Source organism: Heptranchias perlo, chromosome 5 (genome assembly GCF_035084215.1).
Source record: "Heptranchias perlo isolate sHepPer1 chromosome 5, sHepPer1.hap1, whole genome shotgun sequence".
Lineage (NCBI taxonomy): Eukaryota > Metazoa > Chordata > Chondrichthyes > Hexanchiformes > Hexanchidae > Heptranchias > Heptranchias perlo.
The window spans coordinates 58,678,781-58,699,716 of record NC_090329.1 but is presented as its reverse complement, the minus strand read 5'-3'; the positions used below and the strand labels follow the sequence as shown (position 1 = coordinate 58,699,716).

The window sequence follows — 20,936 nt, the reverse complement described above, 5'->3', positions numbered from 1 at the left end:
TCCTAAATCTAAACAAAGCAAACCACAAAAGTATGAGGAGTGAGTTGGCTATGATGGATTGGGAAGCTTCATTAAAAGGCATGACGGTGGCTAGGCAATGGCTAACATTTAAGGAACGAATGCATGAATTGCAACAATTATATATTCCTTTCTGGTGCAAAAACACAAAAGGAAAAGCGGCCCAACCATGGCTAACAAAAGAAATTAAGGATAGTATTAGATCCAAAGAGGAATCATGTAAAGTTGCCAGAAAAAGTAGCAAGCCTGAGGATTGGGAGCAGTTTAGAATTCAGCAAAAAAGGACCGAGAGATTGATTAAGAGGGGAAAAATAGAATATGAGTACACTTGCAAGGAACATAAAAGTGGACTGTAAAAGCTTCTACAAATATGTAAAAAGAAAAAGATTAGTGAAGACAAATGTCGGTCCCTTAGTCAGAAACGGGAGAATTTATAATGGGGAACAGGGAAATGGCAGAGCAATTAAACAAATACTTTGGTTCTGTCTTCACGGAAGAGGACACAAATAACTTCCCAGAAATGCTAGGGAACCAAGGGACGAGTGAAAAGGAGGAATTAAAGGAAATTAGTATTAGTAAAACAATAGTACTGGAGAAATTAATGGGACTGAAAACCGATAAATCCCCAGGGCCTGATAATCTGCATCCCAGAGTACTAAAAGAGGTAGCCATGGAAATAGTGGATGCGTTAGTTGTCATCTTCCAAAATTCTATAGATTATGGAATAGTTCCTGCAGATTGGAGGGTGGCAAATGTAACCCCACTATTTAAAAAAGGAGGGAGAGAGAAAACAGGGAACGACAGACCGGTTAGCCTAACATCAGCAGTAGGGAAAATGTTAGAGTCTATTATAAAAGATGTGATAACAGGACATCTAGAAAATATCAACGGGATTAGACAAAGTCAACATGGATCTATGAAAGGGAAATCACGTTTGACAAACCTACTGGAGTTTTGAGGATGTAACTGGTAGAATAGATAAGGGAGAACCAATGGATGTGGTTTATTTGGATTTTCAGAAGGCCTTTGATAAAATCCCACATAAGAGGTTAGTGTGCAAAATTAAAGCACATGGGATTGATGGTAACATTCTGGCATGGATTGAAAATTGTTTAACAGACAGGAAACAGAGAGTAGGAATAAATGAGTCTTTTTTGGGGTGGCAGGCGGTGACTAGTGGGGTACCGCAGGCCCCAGCTATTCACAACATATATCACTGATTTGGATGAGGGAACCAAATGTAATATTTCCAAATTTGCTGACAACACAAAACTAAGTGGGGTCGTGAGGAGGATGCAAAGAGGCTTCAAGGCGATTTAGACAAGCTGAGTGAGTGGGCAAATACATGGCAAATGCAGTATAATGTGGATAAATGTGAAGTTATCCACTTCGGAAGGAAAAACAGAAAGGCAGAGTATTTAAATGGTGATAGATTGGGGAATGTTGATGTACATAGGAACAGGAGTAGGCCATTCAGCTCCTCGTGCCTGCTCTGCCATTTGATAAGATCGTGGCTGATCTGTGATCTAACTCCATATACCTGCCTTTGGCCCATAACCCTTAATACCTTTGGTTGCCAAAAAGCTATCTATCTCAGATTTAAATTTAGCAATTGAGCTAGTATCAATTGCTGTTTGCGGAAGAGAGTTCCAAACTTCTACCACCCTTTGTGTGTAGAAATGTTTTCTAATCTCGCTCCTGAAAGGTCTGGCTCTAATTTTTAGACTGTGCCCCCTACTCCTAAAATCCCCAACCAGCGGAAATAGTTTCTCTCTCCACCCTATCTGTCCCCCTTAATATCTTTTAAACTTCGATCAGATCACTCCTTAACCTACTAAACTCTAGAGAATACAACGCCAATTTGTGTAATCTCTCCTCGTAACTTAACCCTTGAAGTCCGGGTATCATTCTAGTAAACCTACGCTGCACTCCCTCCAAGGCCAATATGTCCTTCCGAAGGTGCGGTGCCCAGAACTGCTCACAGTACTCCAGGTGCGGTCTAACCAGGGTTTTGTATAGCTGCAGCATAACTTCTGCCCCCTTGTACTCTAGTCCTCTAGATATAAAGGCCAGCATTCCATTAGCCTTATTGATTATTTTCTGCACCTGTTCATGACACTTCAATGATCTATGTACCTGAACCCCTAAGTCCCTTTGGACATCCACTGTTTTTAACTTTTTACCATTTAGAAAGTACCCTGTTCTATCCTTTTTTGATCCAAAGTGGATGACCTCACATTTGTCTACATTGAATTCCATCTGCCACAGTTTTGCCCATTCACCTAATCTATTGATATCGCTTTGTAATTTTATGTTTTCATCTACACTGCTTACAATGCCACCAATCTTTGTGTCATCGGCAAACTTAGATATGAGACTTTCTATGCCTTCATCTAAGTCGTTAATAAATATTGTGAATAATTGAGGCCCCAAGACAGATCCCTGCAGGACTCCACTAGTCACATCCTGCCAATGTGAGTCCCTACCCATTATCCCTCCTCTCTGTCGCCTTTCGCTCAGCCAGCTTCCGAACCAACTCCGTACTTTTCCCTCGATTCCATGGGCTTCTATCTTAGCTAACAGTCTCTCATGTGGGACCTTATCAAATGCTTTCTGGAAGTCCATATGAATAACATCCATTCCCTTGCCCACTACTTTAGTCACCTCTTCAAAAAATTCAATCAGGTTTGTCAGGCATGACCTACCTTTCACAAATTCATGCTGGCTCTCTCTGATTAACTGAAAATTCTCAGTGTTCAGTCACCCTATCCTTAATTATAGACTCCAGCATTTTCCCCACAACAGATGTTAGGCTGACTGGTCTATAATTCCCTGGTTTCCCTCTCTCTCCTTTCTTAAAAAGCAGAGTGACATATGCAATTTTCCAATCTGGAGGGACAGTTCCTGAATCTAGAGAACTTAGAAAGATTATAGTTAGGGCATCTGCAATGTGCTCACCGACTTACTTTAAAACCCTGGGATGGAAACCAACTGGTCCTGGGGATTTGTCACTATTTAGTGCTATTATTTTCTTCTTTACTGTTGCTTTACTTTTTTTTGTTTATGTTTATGCTTTACTTAGGACTTGGGTGTCCTTGTACACTAGTCACTGCAAGCAAACATGCAGGTGCAGCAAGCAGTTAGGAAGGCAAATGATATGTTGGCCTTCATTGCAAGAGGATTTGAGTATAGGAGCAAGGATGTCTTACTACAGTTATACAGGGCCTTGGTGAGACCACACCTGGAGTATTGTGTGCAGTTTTGGTCTCCTTACCTAAGAGAGGATATACTTGCCATAGAGGGAGTGCAGCAAAGGTTCACCAGACTGATTCCTGGGATGGCAGGACAGTTGTATGAGGAGAGATTAGGTCGACTTGGCCTGTATTCACTCGAGTTTAGAAGAATGAAAGGGGATCTCATTGAAACATATAAAATTCTGACAGGGCTAGACAGACTGGATGCAGGGAGGGTGTTTCCCCTGGCTGGGGGGTCCAGAACGAGGGGTAGTGTCAGGATTCGGTGTAGGACATTTAGGACTGAGATGAGGAGAAATTTCTTCACTCAGGGTGGTGAACCTGTGGAATTCTCTACCACAGAAGGCTGTGGGAGCCAAATCACTGAATATATTTAAGATGGAGCTAGATAGATTTCTAGATACAAAAGGCATCAAGGGGTATGGGGAGAGCGCAGGAATATGGTATTGAGATAGAGGACCAGCCATGGTATTGAATGGCCGAGCAGGGCCGAATGGCCTAATCCTGCTCCTATTTTTTATGTTTCTATCTTTCTCAGCCTTGAATATACTCAACAACTCAGCATCCACACCCCTCTGGGGTCGAAAATTCCAAAGATTCACATCCCTCTGAGTGAAGAAATTGCTCCTCATCTCAGTCCTAAATGGCTGACCCCTTATCCTGAGATTATGCCTCCTAGTTCTAGCCTCTAGCCAGGGGAAACAGCCTCTCAGCATCTACCCCATCAACCCCCTCAGAATCTTGTATGTTTCAATTAGATCACCTCTCATTCTTCTAAATTCCAGAGCGTATCGGCACATTCTACTCAATCTCTCCTCATAGGACAACTCTCATCCCAGGAATCAATCTAGTTAACCTTCATTGCACTGCCTCTAAGGCAAGTCTATCCTTCCTTAGATAAGGAGACCAAAACTGTACACAGTACTCCTGGTGAGGTCTCACAAGTACTATACAATTGTAGTAAGACTTCCTTACTCTTGTACTCCAGTCCCCTTGCAATATAGGCGGACATGCCATTTGCCTTCCTAATTGCTTGCGTTACCTGCATGCTAACTTGTGTTTCTTGTACGAGGATATCCAAGTCTCTCTCAACACCAACATTTAATAGTTTCTCACCTTTCCTACCAAAGTGAATAACCTCACATTTCCCCACATTTTACGCTATCTGCCACCTCCTTGTCCACTTAACCTGTCTATATCCTTTTGCAGGTTCTTTGTGTCCTCCTCACAGCTTACTTTCCCACCTAGCATTGTACCATCAAACTTGGGTACATTAGATGAAGGGACTGAGTGTAAATCATTAATATAGATTGTAAATAGCATCAGTGAAATGCATGGCAACTAATTTTCAGCACTGAAGATTGAAATGGAGTGAATTAATTTAAACTTTGATTTTCACCTAATTAAATTTGTAAATACACAGTATTCTAATCCCTTGTTTTTCAAGCTGTTGGACGCCTGACCCCACCAAAAAATTCTCTTAGCCTTTTAAGTCCCACTAGCTATGGATACCAGTGAAGATGACAATACAATCCCTATGTCACTTCCCATATATATTTGTCTGCAATGTATGCACTTTATTTTAAACAGTCCACAGGAGCCCTTAATGTAGGTGGTTCAGGGTTATTTCTGCCAAGAAAATTGACTTCCTGCACTTTATTTAAACTTACAGGAATTTTTGAGTAGATTTAATGTACATGTTTAACATTTTCCAATGTGTTGACACAAACGTAGCAATATTTTTTGTTACAATTGTTCCATAAATGGAAATTTTAAAAAGAATAATTTGACCCAATAGATTTCATCAAATTAGGGTTTATCAGAAAATAGTTCAAAGCAAGCAGAGAAATACTGAAACAACTGGCTCCACAATCTAGGGAATCCGTAACCATGAGGGAGATCAAAGCTGACTGGTCTTGTTGCAAGTGGAAAATTCACTTTTTTTGGTGTATGATTTTTTTTGTAAGCATATAGCCACTATAAAATGGAGTGCTCTCTTTGACGTACTTTCTCCTTTAATGTCGTACTTTGGATTAGTGCTTGATTATTAACTACCCCTTTAATTGATCGAGCTTCTAAGAACTGTAGTTGCTCTAAATTGTCCTAGGACAAATGCATTGACTAATCTAGTAGATAGACACACACATGTTTTTGATCTTGAATTCTCAATCTCCAGAAAATATTGGAGGTAGTCCTGGTTTGAAGTGTAATGTACAAAAAGCATTAGTACTGCAATGTCATAAGAACATAAGAAATAGGAGCAGGAGTAGGCCAATCGGCCCCTCGAGCCTGCTCCGCCATTCAATAAGATCATGGCTGATCTGATCCTAACCTCAAATCTAAATTCATATCCAATTTCCTGCCCACTCCCCGTAACCCCTAATTCCCTTTACTTCTAGTCCTCTGTTGAGACAGGATACCCATTGCCTCAGATCATATTCATCATAAAGATTTTCCTCAATTTTCAAAGCTATTAAGAACTTGACGCCGCACAAGCATTTTGCCTAAATCTGTTCTAGCTACGGTTGTGGCCCTCACTTTCATTAACATGTTCCAACCAGCAGTTAAGGAAAAGGAGCTTCATATCTCGTATACCAATTCTTGCCCCAGATTTCCTACAAAGGCCTTGGGGTAGTGGGTAATGCCAAAAGCATACCTCTGCATCAACATGAACATAGAACCCCAGAAGGAAGTGGAAAAAGGCAAAACTGGCAACTAGAATTCTGCATAGATTTACATAGAATGTACAGCACAGAAACTGGCCATTTGGCCCAACTAGTCCATGCCAATGTTTATGCTCCACACGAGCCTCCTCCTACCCCATCTTCATTTAGCCTTATCACCATATTTTCTATTCCTGTCTCCCTCATGCACTTATCTAGCTTCCCCTTAAATGCATCTATGCTAGTCACCTCAACTACTCCATGTGGTAGTGAGTTCCACATTCTAACCACTCTGCGTAAATTCTGTACCCATTCCACTCTTTGAAGCAGGATCTGGCACCTACTAAACAATGGGAGATCTTCCTATTATTTATCCCTGACAAACTGGATGGCAGGACCAGCAATCACAAACTTGGCTGATTTGCTCATTCTCAGGGATGCAATAGTTTTCCTCCTTAATGCTGGCCAGTGGAGCAATGGGAGCTCTGTCATAATTCAACCCATAAATCAAATCTGTCAGCAATATAAGCGATCACATGCATTCACCTCCCAAAAAATCTACTATCAGAATTAGCGTTTACACCCAAATAGAGTGACCATGCACACTCATGACTTTCCTGGACTCCAGAGAGGACTTTTCCCTTCCGTGGACCTAGCTTCACTGAAAGCATCTACTGAATATACTAAGCTAGCTGCCAACAGCCATTCTTTCTGGATCTTCAACCCCCCACCCACAATTACGTTGAACCAGATTCTAGTGCATATCATCCATTCAGGTACCACCCAATACACAGCTACTTCAAAGGATGTCTCTGGTCTTGTATTTCCCCTCCTAGAAAAATACATCCATGCCACCAGAAAATCCTCTCCCAGTAAGTTCTGGATGCACCTACTGCATGGTAAAACAAAAGCATCAGCAGCCCCTGCAGAATGGCAAAACCCACAACCCCAAATAATCGTGACACCACTTTCCCAACCTCTACCAGCAGAAAACAGAAGACCCATGGTACTAGTCTTAGGCTGCATTTATATTACATGCTTTGGAAATTCAAACTGGTGGGAATTGGACTCCTTGAAGGTGGGCTTTAATATGCTTGGTAGTCTTCTGAACTACACTTCCACTTTTGAGTTGATGTGCACCTAAAACTACTTTGCTTCAAATTCGAAACCTAATGCCATCAAGGGAGAACCATCACCACAAGGACTGTAAATGGTTACAGAAGGCAATTCACCATTACTGTGGGTCAACTATGCAGGCGATAAATGCGGCCTCGCTAGCATTGCTCACATCCCGGCAACAATTTTTTTAAAAGTGTAAGTGTGGTCTTAAAGCATTGCAATTGTGTATGTTAGATTCATCCTACTTTCGCCAATTTACTTAGAGGTTATGAGGATCTAGCTGGCTCAAGTAACTCATTGGGTCCTCTAATTCTTGGCAGCAGGAGAAAAGAAATTGGTTGAAGATATGCAGCCTTGTGGCATAAATGTCAGGACCTCCACGACTAATATCTTTTGATTAATTTAATGTTCATATCATCCTTTTTGGAGGTGCTATTGTCTTCTGTCCCCACAATTTCAGCTCATTGTTAATTTCTCAGTCTATTGGAGTTATCTGACTACATATGTGTTTTAAGATATCAGCTTTCTATATGCTGTATTGTTTGTTTGGATTTGAACAGTTTAATTTACTTCAACTCCAACCAGTGTGAATTAACTTGAGTCCCAGTGGTCACTGAGCAAACTTCTTTTTTCTTCTGTTATGGATTCCTTTATGATTGTTTATACTTAAATTTCAGATGGTTTGCTGTAACCCTTGAGAAAAGATCTCAAAAAAAATTTGCAGATATTTTTAGGGCTTTTCTAAACAAGGCTGGTTTTATACCCAATATACTGGCTAATGTTTAACTGTCAGCAATTGCTTCAATTCAGTTTCTTCCTAGTACAGTCAAGAATCGCTGCAGAGGGCAATGCTGATGAGTAATATTTTGTGAACTAACCTCTAAAGGTGGGGTGAATTCTGATGTCTGGGATTTGCTGTTTGAAAGATGTACCTGGTTATGTATCTATTCATCGCCAGCATCATCAGGGAAAACTAATAGGGCTACCTATGCTGAGACTATCGTGGATAGCACGTTCAGTGAGGTGGTCACACCGCAGGTAAAGATTACGCAGGCAGAAAGGAAATGGGTGACCGCCAGGCAGAGTAAAAGGACTAGGCAGGTAGAGCAGGAGTCCCCTGGGCCATTTCCCTCTCAAGCAGATATTCTGCTTTAGATACTGTTGGGGGAGATGGCTTATCAGGGGAAAGCAGCAAGAGCCAGGTTCGGGGCACCACGGGTGGCTGTGCTGCACAGGAGGGGAGGAAGAAGAGTGGCAGGGCTATAGTGATAGGGGATTCAATTGTAAGGGGAACAGATAGGCGTTTCTGTGGCCGCAAACGTGACTCCGGGATGGTATGTTGCCTCCCTGGTGCTAGTGTCAAGGATGTCACGGAGCGGCTGCAGGGCATTCTGGAGGGGGAGGGTGAACAGCCAGTAGTCGTGGTCCATATTGGTACCAACGACATAGGTTAGAAAAAAGGGATGGGGTCCTGCAAGGTGAATTTAAGGAGTTAGGAGATAAATTAAAAAGCAGGACTTCAAAGGTAGTGATCTCAGGATTACTACCGGTGTCACGTGTTAGTGAGTATAGGAACAGGAGAATAGACAGGATGAATGCGTGGCTGCAGGGATGGTGTAGGAGGGAGGGATTTAGATTCCTGGGACATTGGGACCGGTTCTGGGGAAGGTGGGACCTGTACAAGCGTGACAGGTTACACCCGAGCAGGACTGGGACCAATGTCCTCGCGGGGGTATTTGCTAGTGCTGTTGGGGAAGGTTTAAACTAGAGTGGCAGGGGGATGGGAACCTGAGCGGGGAGTCAGAAGGGAATAAAGTTGAGAGCAGCAAGAGAGGGGAAGACCCAGGGGAAATCTCCAATACAAATAGTACAAACAGTTGTTCAAGAACAAGTGAAAGGGATAGGCGTAGAGCAGCGGAAAGAAAGTGTACTTTAGGCACGACAGATAAAATAAAAACTAGAAGGCGTAAGGCGATTAACCCAGCATCAAAGCTGTGGCAGGGGGTTGGGAACCTGAGCAGGGAGACAGAGGAAAGCGTGTCAGGAAGGGACAGAAGGTATGGAGTAAAAGGTAAAGTGTTAAAAAAGGAAAAAGCAGGAACTAAGTGTCACAAAACATATTTGAAAGTTCTTTATCTGAATGCACGTAGCATTTGTAACAAAATGGACGAGTTAACGGCACAAATAACTACGTATGGGTATGATCTTGTGGCCATTACAGAAACATGGCTGCAGGGTGACAACGACTGGGAATTAAATATGCCAGGGTATTTAACAATCAGGAAGGGCAGGAAGGAAGGGGAGGTGGGGTGGTCTATGTTAATAAAGGAAGGAATCACTGTAATACAGAGAAATGATATTGGGACAAAAGATCAGGACAATGAAACAGTTTGGGTAGAGATAAGGAATAATAAGGGGAAAAAAACACGAGTGGGCGTAGTATATAGGCCTCCTAATAGTTGCAACTCTGCTGGAAGAAGTATTAATCAGGAAATAGTCGGGGCATGTAATAAGGGAAAAGCTATAATTATGGGGGATTTTAACTATCATTAACTGGACAAATCAAATTGGGCAGGGCAGCCTTGAGGAAGAGTTTATTGAATGTATTAGGGATGGATTTCTTGAGCAGTATGTAACTGATCCTACAAGGGGGCAAGCAACCTTGGACCTGGTCCTGTGTAATGAGCCAGGATTAATTAATAATGTCCTAGTTAAGGATCCCCTTGGAATGAGTGACCATAACATGGTTATATTCTATATCCAATTAGAGGGTGAGAAGGTTGGTTCTCAAACAAGCGTACTGAGCTTGAATAAAGGAAACTACGATGGTATGAGAGCGGAATTGATTAAAGTGGACTGGAAAAATAGATTAAAGGGTAAGACGGTACATGAGCAGTGGTGTTCATTTAAGGAGTTATTTTACAACTTTCAAAAAATATATATTCCACTGAGGAAAAAAGGGTGTAAAAGAAATTAAGGATAGTATCCGACTAAAAACAAGGATATATAAGGTAGCCAAACTTAGTGGGAGGATAGAAGATTGGGAAGTCTTCAAAAGACAGCAAAAAGTAACGAAAGGATTGATTAAGAAAGGGAAGATAGATTATGAAAATAAATTAGCAAAAAATATAAAAACAGATAGCAAGAGTTTCTACAGTTATATAAAAAGAAAAAGGGTGGCTAAGGCAAACGTAGGTCCCTTAGAGGATGAGACCGGGAAATTAATGGTGGGAAACATGGAGACGGCAAAAATGCTGAACAAATATTTTGTTTCAGTCTTTACGGTAGAGGACACTAAGAATATCCCAACACTGGACAAACGGGGCTCTAGTGGGGGAGGAGCTAAATACAATTAAAATCACGAAGGAATTGGTACTCAGTAAATTAATGGGACTCAAGGCGGATAAATCCCCTGGACCTGATGGCTTACATCCGAGGGTCTTGAGGGAAGTGGCAGTAGGGATTGTGGATGCTTTGGTAATAATTTTCCAAAATTCTCTGGACTCGGCAAAGGTCCCGGCAGATTGGAAAACTGCTAATGTAACACCCTTATTTAAAAAGGGTAGTAGGCAGAAGGCTGGAAATTATAGACCAGTTAGCCTAACATCAGTGGTGGGTAAAATTTTGGAGTCTATTATTAAGGAGACAGTAGCGGAACATTTGGATAAACATAATTTAATAGGACAAAGTCAGCATGGCTTTACAAAGGGGAAGTCATGTCTGACAAATTTGCTTGAGTTCTTTGAGGACATAACATACAGGGTGGATAAAGGGGAACCAGTGGACGTAGTGTATTTAGACTTCTAGAAGGCATTCGACAAGGTGCCACATAAAAGATTATTGCTCAAGATAAAGAATCACTGGATTGGGGGTAATATTCTGGCATGGGTGGAGGATTGGTTATCTAACAGGAAGCAGAGAGTTGGGATAAATGGTTCATTCTCGGACTGGCAACCAGTAGCCAGTGGTGTTCCGCAGGGGTCGGTGCTGGGTCCCCAACTCTTTACAATCTATATTAACGATTTGGAGGAGGGGACCGAGTGTAACATATCAAAGTTTGCAGATGATACAAAGGTGGGAGGGAAAGTAGAGAGTGAGGAGGACATAAAAAACCTACAAGGGGATATAGACAGGCTGGGTGAGTGGGCGGAGATTTGGCAGATGCAATACAATATTGTAAAATGTGAGGTTATGCACTGTGGCAGGAAAAACCAGAGAGGAAGTTATTATCTTAATGGCGAGAAACTGGAAAGTACTGCAGTACAAAGGGATCTGGGGGTCCTAGTTCAAGAAAATCAAAAAGTTAGTATGCAGGTGCAGCAGGTGATCAAGAAGGCCAACGGAATGTTGGCTTTTATTGCTAGGGGTATAGAATATAGAAACAGGGAGGTATTGCTGCAGTTATATAAGTTATTGGTGAGACCGCACCTGGAAAACTGCATACAGTTTTGGTGTCCATACTTAAGAAAAGACATACTTGCTCTCAAGGCAGTACAAAGAAGGTTCACTCGGCTAATCCCAGGGATGAGGGGGTGGACATATGAGGAGAGGTTGAGTAGATTGGGACTCTACTCATTGGAGTTCAGAAGAATGAGAGGCAATCTTATTGAAACATATAAGATTGTGAAGGGGCTTGATCGGGTGGATGCGGTGAGGATGTTCCCAAGGATGGGTGAAACTAGAACGAGGGGGCATAATCTTAGAATAAGGGGCTGCTCTTTGAAAACTGAGATGAGGAGAAACTTCTTCACTCAGAGGGTAGTAGGTCTCATAGAATCATAGAAGTTTACAACATGGAAACAGGCCCTTCGGCCCAACATGTCCATGTCGCCCAGTTTATACCACTAAGCTAGTCCCAATTGCCTGCACTTGGCCCATATCCCTCTATACCCATCTTACCCATGTAACTGTCCAAATGCTTTTTAAAAGACAAAATTGTACCTGCCTCTGGTCTGTGGAATTTGCTGCCCCAGGAAGCTGTGGAAGCTACATCATTAAATAAATTGAAAACAGAAATAGACAGTTTCCTAGAAGTAAAGGGAATTAGGGGTTACAGGGAGCGGGCAGGAAATTGGACATGAATTTAGATTTGAGGTTAGGATCAGATCAGCCATGATCTTATTGAATGGCGGAGCAGGCTCGAGGGGCCGATTGGCCTACTCCTGCTCCTAATTCTTATTACCTTTGAGGTGGAGTCTGTAGAGAATAGTGAAGAAAACACCAGAAAAATTGAAAGCCATTCCAGGAATGATACCATGGTAACAAATCCATCTAAAACTCCAAGACAGAACAAATTCCCATTAGGGCACTGGAGATTTGTTCAAAGCATAAGATCTTGTAATGTCAGGCTTGAGATAAGAAAGGCTGCCCAAAAGCATCCTTATTTTAGAGGAATGTTTTCTTCTATTTTACTAGTATTAACTTCTGCATGTGTGTGCTTGAGGTTAACACAGACTTTATATTCTGGCGCAGTTTTGCCTCATTATTCTGCCATGTCAACAGTGCATTTGGCAGCACATTCTCTGAGCAATTTCAATTTTGGGGGGGATATTGCTGTGAATCACACCCAAGGAAGTTAGTTTTGTTAAAATTTTCATGCGCATGCTTTTGCTTTGCCATGTCTTAGATGCTCACATGGACTCAAGCCAGGTTCACGCTGCACTAATGAAACAATCCAAATCAGATTAGCTGCAAGTCATAGCAACATGTCTTTTCTATCCAATCTTTTCATGTGAAAATATGATCTACCAAAAAGTAACTGGGGGGTGGGGGGGGGGTATAGCTTAATAATGTGGAAGACTGCACCAAAGTACAGGAAGACATAAAGAAGCTCACAGAGTGGGTGGAAATGGCGAATGAAATTCAATATAGCAAAGTGTGAGGTGTTCATTGTGGTAGGAGGAATAAGACCATTATTTCTTGAAAGGTAAGAAGCTAAATGGGGTAGAGGAGCAGAGAGATCTGGGAATACAGATACATATCTAGTTGATAAGGCCATAAAGAATCCAAAGTCCTGGGGTTTATTTCTAGAGGAATACAATACAAAAGCAGGGAGGTGATGTCAAATTTATATAGATCATTGGTTGGACCACACTTGGGGCACAGTGTGCAGTTCTGGCCCCCATACTACAGAAACGATATTGGAGCACTGGAGAAAGTGAAGAAAAGATTTACAAGGATATCACCAGAATTGAGCAGATGTAACAATCAAGAAAGATTGAGAAGGAAAGATTTTTTTTTACACAGCAAGTTATGATCTGGAATGCACTGCCTGAAAGGGTGGTGGAAGCAGATTCAATAATAACTTTTGAAAGTGAATTGGATAAATACTTGAAGAGGAAAAAAATTACAGGGCTGTCGAAAAAGAGCAGGGGAGTGGGACTAATTGGATAGCTCTTTCATAGACCAGGCATGATGGGCCACATGGCGGCCTCTTGTGCTGTATCGTTCTATGATTCTACAAGGCTCGGTTTCTTTTCTGTGGAAAAAATGAAGACTGAGAGGACACCTGATAGAGGTCTTAAAATTACGAGAGGGTGGATGTGGAGAAACTATCTACTTGTGGGTGAGTCCAGAACAAAGGGACATAAATATAAGATCGCCACTAACAGATCAAATAAAGAATTTAGGATGAATTTCTTTACACAGAGTGTGGTGACAATGTGGAACTCACTGCCACATGGAGTACTTGCAGCAGATAGCATTGATGCACTGATGAAACAATCCAAATCAGATTGGCTATAAGTCACAGCAACATGTCTTTTCTATCTGATCTTGTGAAAATAAGATCCACCAAAAAGTAATGGAGAAATGTACAGTGCTCTGTGCATTTTACCTATCACTGTTTGCACCCAAGAAGCTGTCTGCAGGACTAGCTCCAGGCACAGTGTTTTAGCTAGTTAAACTAGATCAATCAAGATGACTCAACCTTCTAAGCCCCAAGGAATTTAATTGCCTATCACCTAGGAACATTGCATTGTACCACAAAACAGTTGTCCAGTTGAAATGAGGATCCTAGCTTTTAAGGTGGCTTTAAAATGTCATAAATGGGTTTCTGATGTCAAGAAAACACCAAATAGTCAATAGTTGCTGGATGTGTCCAATTAATCGCAATTTTCAAAAAGTGGCCTGCTGATATATTAGCTATAAACTGGCCTTAAAGCTGAAAATTTACACCCACCTTCCTAGTATCTCTGTATTGAAGGACACTTTCGTATTTATAAAATAGGCCAGTGTGTAGTTTTGTGAGCAATAGCTCTCAAATTCCACTCAGCACTTCGGGATTACTGGGTGGTTTCTTACTGAGGTTGAGTCTCATTTCCTGTTTGTTAAGGAGCTAAAATTTCATTATTGCAGCTGTGCTTGAAGTTCTGAATTTTCATACTATATAGGGAAATTGATGCGCATTAGGAACAGGAGTAGACCATTTGGCCCAACTGGTCTATGCTAGCATTTATGCTCCACACGCGCCTTATCCCTCCCTACTTCACCTAACCCTATCAGCATACCCTTCTATTCCTTTCTCCCTCATATGCTTATCTAGCTTCCCCTTAAATGCATCTCTGCTATTTGCCTCAACTACTCCTTGTAGTGCATTCCACATTCTTACCACTCTTTGGTAAAGAAGTTTCTCTTGAATTCACTATTGGATTTATTAATGACTATCTTATATTTATGACCTCTAGTTTTGGACTCCCCCACAAGTGGAAACATTTTCTCTACGTCTACCCTATCAAACCCTTTCATTACTTTAAAGATCTCTATCAGGTCACACCCCTCAGTCTTCCCTTTTCTAGAGAAAAGAGCCCCAGCCTATTCAACCTTTCCTGATAAGTATATCCTCTCTGTTCTGGTATCATCCTTGTGAATTTTTTTGCACCTTCTCCAATGCCTCTATATCCTTTTTATAATATGGAGACCAGACTCCAGTAGATTAAATGCCTTGTCTGCAGAGGTGGTTCATTTAAGAGTTCCATCAAATACTAGGAATCTTGCCTCCCTCGTCACTTGGGCGTTAAAGTCCTCCAGTAAGCTTTCCCCTTCCCTCTCCCTAGGTGTATTGAATAAAGCATGTTGAAAGTATAAGGAAGCCCTATTTTCATCAGATTTTCCATGCAGTTTGCATGCAGAGGAGTTGCATCACTACTTTGCCTTTTGATCAATGTATAAATCCCAACTTTGTACCAGCTTGGGTCTTTCCTACCACCTGAAGAACTGAGGAAGCTATCCATTAATGAATCTTTGTGCAGAGTACAGGAGTGAGATCATTGAATCATTTGAGGTTAGTACAAAAAAGTTTGTGTGTCCCATGATTTGACTGCATTTTAATTAGCAAAGGAACTACATTCATTGGGTGAGGAAAAATAAACCAAAAGTTTTGTAATTTTCTAGGACACCAACTTGCAAACAAAGACACCTTTGATGCTCTGGATCTACAGTCACAATATTGCACCAAATTTCAGGACTTCAAGCTCAGCTGCAATAAATACATTTTTGCACCATAAGCAGGAAATGAGTCTCATGACTTTGTTCCTGACATTCCCTCTTTCAGTTTAGGTGCCTCACAAGTAGCTGTTGGACATTCTATTACAATCTTTCAAATGTTTCACTTTGGAAATTTGGCCATATAGCCTGAAGAAATGGATATATTAATCTGGGAAGATTAGTTTACTGATTTTCTAAAAAGTTTGAGATTGTGTTCTGTTTCATTGTCGCTATCGTAGCCCTGTGGGTTATGGCACTTCAGGTGCACATCCAGGTACTTTTTAAATGAGATGAGGGTTTCTGCCTCTACCACCCTTTCAGGCAGTGAGTTCCAGACCCCCACCACCCTCTGGGTGAAAAAAAATTTCATCAGCTCCCCACTAATCCTTCTACCAATCACTTTAAAACTATGCCCCCTGGTTATTGACCTTTCTGCTGTGGGAAATAGGTCCATCCTGTCCCCTCTATCTAGGCTCCTCATAATTTTGTACACCTCAATTAAATCACTCCTCAGCCTCCTCTGTTCCAAGGAAAACAACACAGCCTATCCAATCTTTCCTCATAGCTAAAATTCTCCAGTCCTGGTAACATCCATGTAAATCTCCTCTGTACCCTCTCTAATGCAATCACATCTTTCCTGTAATGTGGTGACCAGAACTGTACGCAGTACTCAAGCTGTGGCCTAACTGGTGTTTTATACAGTTCTAGCATAACCTCCCTGCTCATATTCTATGCCTAGGCTAATAAAGGAAAGTACTCCATATGCCTTCTTAACCACCTTATCTACCTGTCCTGCTACCTTCAGGGATTTGTGGACATTAACTCCAAAGTCCCTTGCTTCGTTTACACCTTTCAGTATCCTCCCATTTATTGTGTACGCCCTTGCCTTGTTTGCCCTCCCCAAATGCATTACCTCACATTTCTCTGGATTGAATTCCATTTGCCACTTTTCTGCCCACCTGACCAGTCCATTGATATCTTCCTGCAGTCTACAGCTTTCCTCACTATCAACCACATGGCCAATTTTTGTATCATCTGCAAACTTCTTAATCATGCCCCCTACATTTAAGTCCAAATCATTAATATATACCACAAAAAGCAAGGGACCTAGAACTGAGCCTTGCAGAACCCCACTGGAAACAGCCTTCCAGTCACAAACACCTGTCGACCATTACCCTTTGCTTCCTGCCACTGAGCCAATTTTGGATCCAACTTGCCACTCTCCCTTGGATCCCATGGGCTTGTACTTTTTTGACCAGTCTGCCATGACGGACCTTGTCAAAAGCCTTGCTAAAATCGATGTAGACCACATCAAATGCACTACCCTCATCTACCCTCTTTGTTACCTCCTCAAAAAATTCAATCAAGTTAGTCAGACATGACTTTCCCTTAACAAATCCATGCTGACTGTCCTTGGTTACTCCGTGTCTTTCTAAGTGACGGTTTATCCTGTCCCTCAGAATTGATTCCAATAATTTGCCCACCACTGAGGTTAGACTGACTGGCCTGTAATTACTCAGTTTATCCCTCATTCCCTTTTTAAACAACAGTACAACATTAGCAGTCCCCCAATCCTCTGGCACCACGCCTGTATCCAGTGAGGATTGGAAAATGGTGGTCCTTGCTGGTGGTTCCTCCCTGGCTTCTTTTAACAGCCTGGGATACATTTCATCTGGCCCTGGTGATTTATCTACTTTCAAAGATGCTAATCCCCTTAATACTTCCTCTCTCACTATGTTTATCCCATCCAATATTTCACACTCCTCCTCCTTAACAACAATGTCTGCATCGTCCCCCTCTTTTCTGAAGATAGATGCAAAGTATTCATTAAGAACCATACCAACATCTTCTGCCTCCACACATTGGTTACCTTTTTGGTCTCTAATAGGCCCTACTCTTTCCTTAGTTATCCTCTTGCTCTTAATGTATTTATAAAACATCTTTGGGTTTTCCTTGATTTTACTTGCCAAATTTTTACTAAATCACTTCTCAGCTTAGTAAAATTGGCGTTTCCCCAATTAAGAACTTTTACTCATGTTCTATCTTTGTCCTTTTCCATAACTATGCTAAAACTTACTGAATTATGATCACTACCACCAAAATGCTCTCCCACTGATATTCCTTTCACCTGCCCTGCTTCATTTCCTAAAACTAAATCCAGAACTGCCCCCTCTCTTGTTGGGCTTGCTACGTACTGGCTAAAAAAGTTTTCCTGAATGCAATTTAAGAATTTTGCGCCCTCTATGCCTTTCACACTGTTTGTATCCCAGTTAATATTAGGGTAGATGAAATCCCGTACTATTACTGCCCTATTGTCGTTGCATTCCTTAGAAATTTGCCTTGTGCAATTTTCCATTGTGCAAACATTCCCCGCTCAGACCTGATAGTTCCCATACGGTTCTTAGGAGTCATTCTGAAGTATCCTTTCAAAGAGTACAGGGGCCGTAAATAACATTCTTAGCACTTGATGTTCCAATTATGTTCATTAAAGTAGCTGTAATGTCCAATTCTAGCCACTAGCTGCCACTGTGGAGAAACAGTCCAGTTGTAGTTGCTGGTTTTAACCCTATAACATAACTTTGTTAATTGCAACATCTGTGTTGTCACCAGAGTTTCAGCAAGGGTAATGGTTGGCACTGCGTGAGAGTAATTTTCAAAACTGGAGCCGTTTTGTATTTTTCACGGAACAGACCGTGCAACAGAGTCTCAGTATTAATGAACTTGCAAAGAGCACAGACCCAAACTAAGTGGGCAGAGTCAATTTAAACAAGGGAAGCCTGTCGGGAAGCATCTAGCTTCCACTCCATACATCTCCTTACAACTACAACTGAGAATTTGCAGTGGGCAAAGATGTGAGACCAGTATTTTACTGTTGTTTGTAATGAGAATGCTAGTATGCTGCCACCCAGAAAGGAAATTATTGAAGAATGTTGGAAAAAGAATGGTTTGAGTTCATTTTAGATCTCACTTGTCGATGTTACTTGACTACTTCCAAGAAATGTTCCCTCAACTCCATGCTTGAACCCCTCCAATCTGGTTTCTGCCCCTGCCACAGCACTGTAACGGCCCTCATCAAAGTCACAAATGACATCCTGTGTGACTGATAAACGATTCCTTCTCGACCCATCTGCAGCCTTTAACAGAGACTGTTGACCACACCATCCTCCTCCAACGCCTCTCCTCCGTCGTCCAACTGATTGGGGCTGCTCTAGCCTGGTTCCATTTCTATCTATCCAGGCGTAGCCACAGAATCACCTGCAATGGCTTCTCTTCCCTCTGCTGTACCGTTACCTCTGGGCTCTCCCAAGGATCTATCCTTGGCCCCCTCCTATTTCTTATCTACATGTTGCCTTTCGATGACATCATCCGAAAAAACAACATCCGAACTGTCACCAAGTCCCGTTCACCCATCACCCCTGTACTCGCTGACCTACATTGGCTCACAGTCCGGCAACGCCTCGATTTAAGATTTTCATCCTTGTTTTCAAATCTGTCCATGGCCTCACCCCTCCCTATCTCTAACCTTCTCCAGCCCTACTACCCTCCCAGATCTCTGCGCATTCAAGATTTTAATTGCTCCACCATTGGTGCTGTGCCTTCAGCTGCCTAGGCCTAAGCTCTGGAATTCCCTCCCTAAATCTCTCTACCTCTCCTCCTTTACAATGCTCCTTAAAACCTAACTCTTTGATCAAGCTTTTGGTCACCTGTCCTGGTATCTCCATGTGTGAAATTTTATTTGATAATGCTTCTGTGAAGCACCTTGGGACATTTTACTACATTTAAGGCGCTATATAAATACAAGTTGTTGTATGTTCTTTTGATTCCTTAAAGCTTGACAAACTTGTAATCATTGCAAATGTTTCATACCAGAAATTATATGAAAACTGTTGTAATTTATCAATGCAAGTTTATAAATGTAGGTTATATAACAAGCTGTTGGAAACTAGGCTTATTTGCAGTATTGTGGTATTGTGTTTTTATATTACTAATGGACTGTGGTAAAGGCTAAATAATTTGTTGCTCTTGGTTCTAAGAAGAGACTTTTTTGAGGACTAAACTAAAGTGATACTTAGCATATAGAGACATGCCCGGTATGTGCCCACACTACCCTAGCATGGACAACATGATCAGAAGCCTTTTTTTTTCCCCCTAGGAGCAGTATGTCTCCAAATGGCTCACCAGATATTGGTTTTGTGGGGCTGCACAACTAGCATGTCTCCAGGTGCTAACCATCGGATGGACACAAAGCTGTTTCATCATTATTATAGCACTTCAGTGTATTGAATAACTAATTGAAGTGAGAACATTTTTCTGAGAATTTTCTTGTTGCTTTTTCATTCATTAGGGGAAGCAGTTGTTATCGTTCAACCAGCACCTAGTTCAGCCCCTGAAAACGCAGATGAAAAACAACAGGTGTAACTACTCGTAAGAGGATTTGAGGGTTTTTGACTTCTTGTCATCACTAATGTCCTTGAGCTTGCAAGCTAATAAAATGCTGCATAGATCATAACATTTCTTTAAAAATTGCTCCATCAGCTTCCTGATTGTTTGCAGTCTCATCATACCAATGATTTTGTGATCAAAATGGTTATTTGTGTTACGCCATGATTAAAAGCTTTGTGTAGAAAAAGTCTATTTTTAAATGACATGTAGCAATCTATACTAGAGTTCATTAGAACCCTTCTTAAATGCAGAGAGTACATATTCTCTCGGCTCAGATCTGAAATATCCCTTCTTTGTTTTCGAAGGCTTCACACTTTGTTTGCTTCGTACTTAATGCTATTGGCTACTTAATGACATTCTAAATAATTATGACTGGATGGATGTACAATGTTGCTTTTGGACAGCAGATTATTAGTGCATTAACAATTTGCAAATTGAGCCCATTTGTAGGTTATATTTTAAGCATGTACTGTTCAAATCATACAATCATAACTGAATTATCCTGGTATTTTCATTTTACACTAATAATACCTTAAATTCAAATCCGATAATGGCGATTTCTGTTCGCTACCATAACAGTTTATAGTATGCTAATAGGTTCATCTGGTTAAATGTGTAACATCAAATAGTTCATTGTGTTTGGCACATTTTTACTTCAAAATTACTAATAGATAAATAATTTTTGCTTTTGCCCCTCCATGTTCAACTGGAATAAGCCAAGTGTTATTACTGCCCTTAAAATATTTGTTTGAGGCCTTCTGGAAGACTTCTCTACCTTTTATACCAGTTTTAATAGAGCTTGAAATATCCATTGTTGACTATTTTCCCCTTCCATTTTTCTCCACTTTGCTCCTGGCTTGTGCTGGAACCAGGCTCCATGACAACAAACAAACCTCCAGTAATTTGTTTGTAATCATTCTCGGTGCATAAACTTTGCCACTGTTGAGTTACTTGA

General features: G+C 41.3%; 1 protein-coding gene across 3 annotated transcripts in view; it reads left to right on the top strand.

Annotated features, from left to right (window-relative positions):
• Positions 1-20,936, top strand: part of dnajc5ga (DnaJ (Hsp40) homolog, subfamily C, member 5 gamma a) — a 49,788-nt gene that overhangs the window by 22,257 nt on the left and 6,595 nt on the right. The window contains exon 4 of one of the 3 annotated variants that reach the window (XM_067984450.1): positions 19,884-19,951. The exons of 1 other annotated variant lie outside the window; for it this stretch is intronic. In XM_067984450.1, coding sequence (XP_067840551.1) covers positions 19,884-19,951 — 68 coding nt within the window. Of the gene's footprint in view, positions 1-19,883; positions 19,964-20,936 lie in introns of all 3 variants that reach the window. One more of the 3 variants, XM_067984449.1, reaches the window with a different exon arrangement.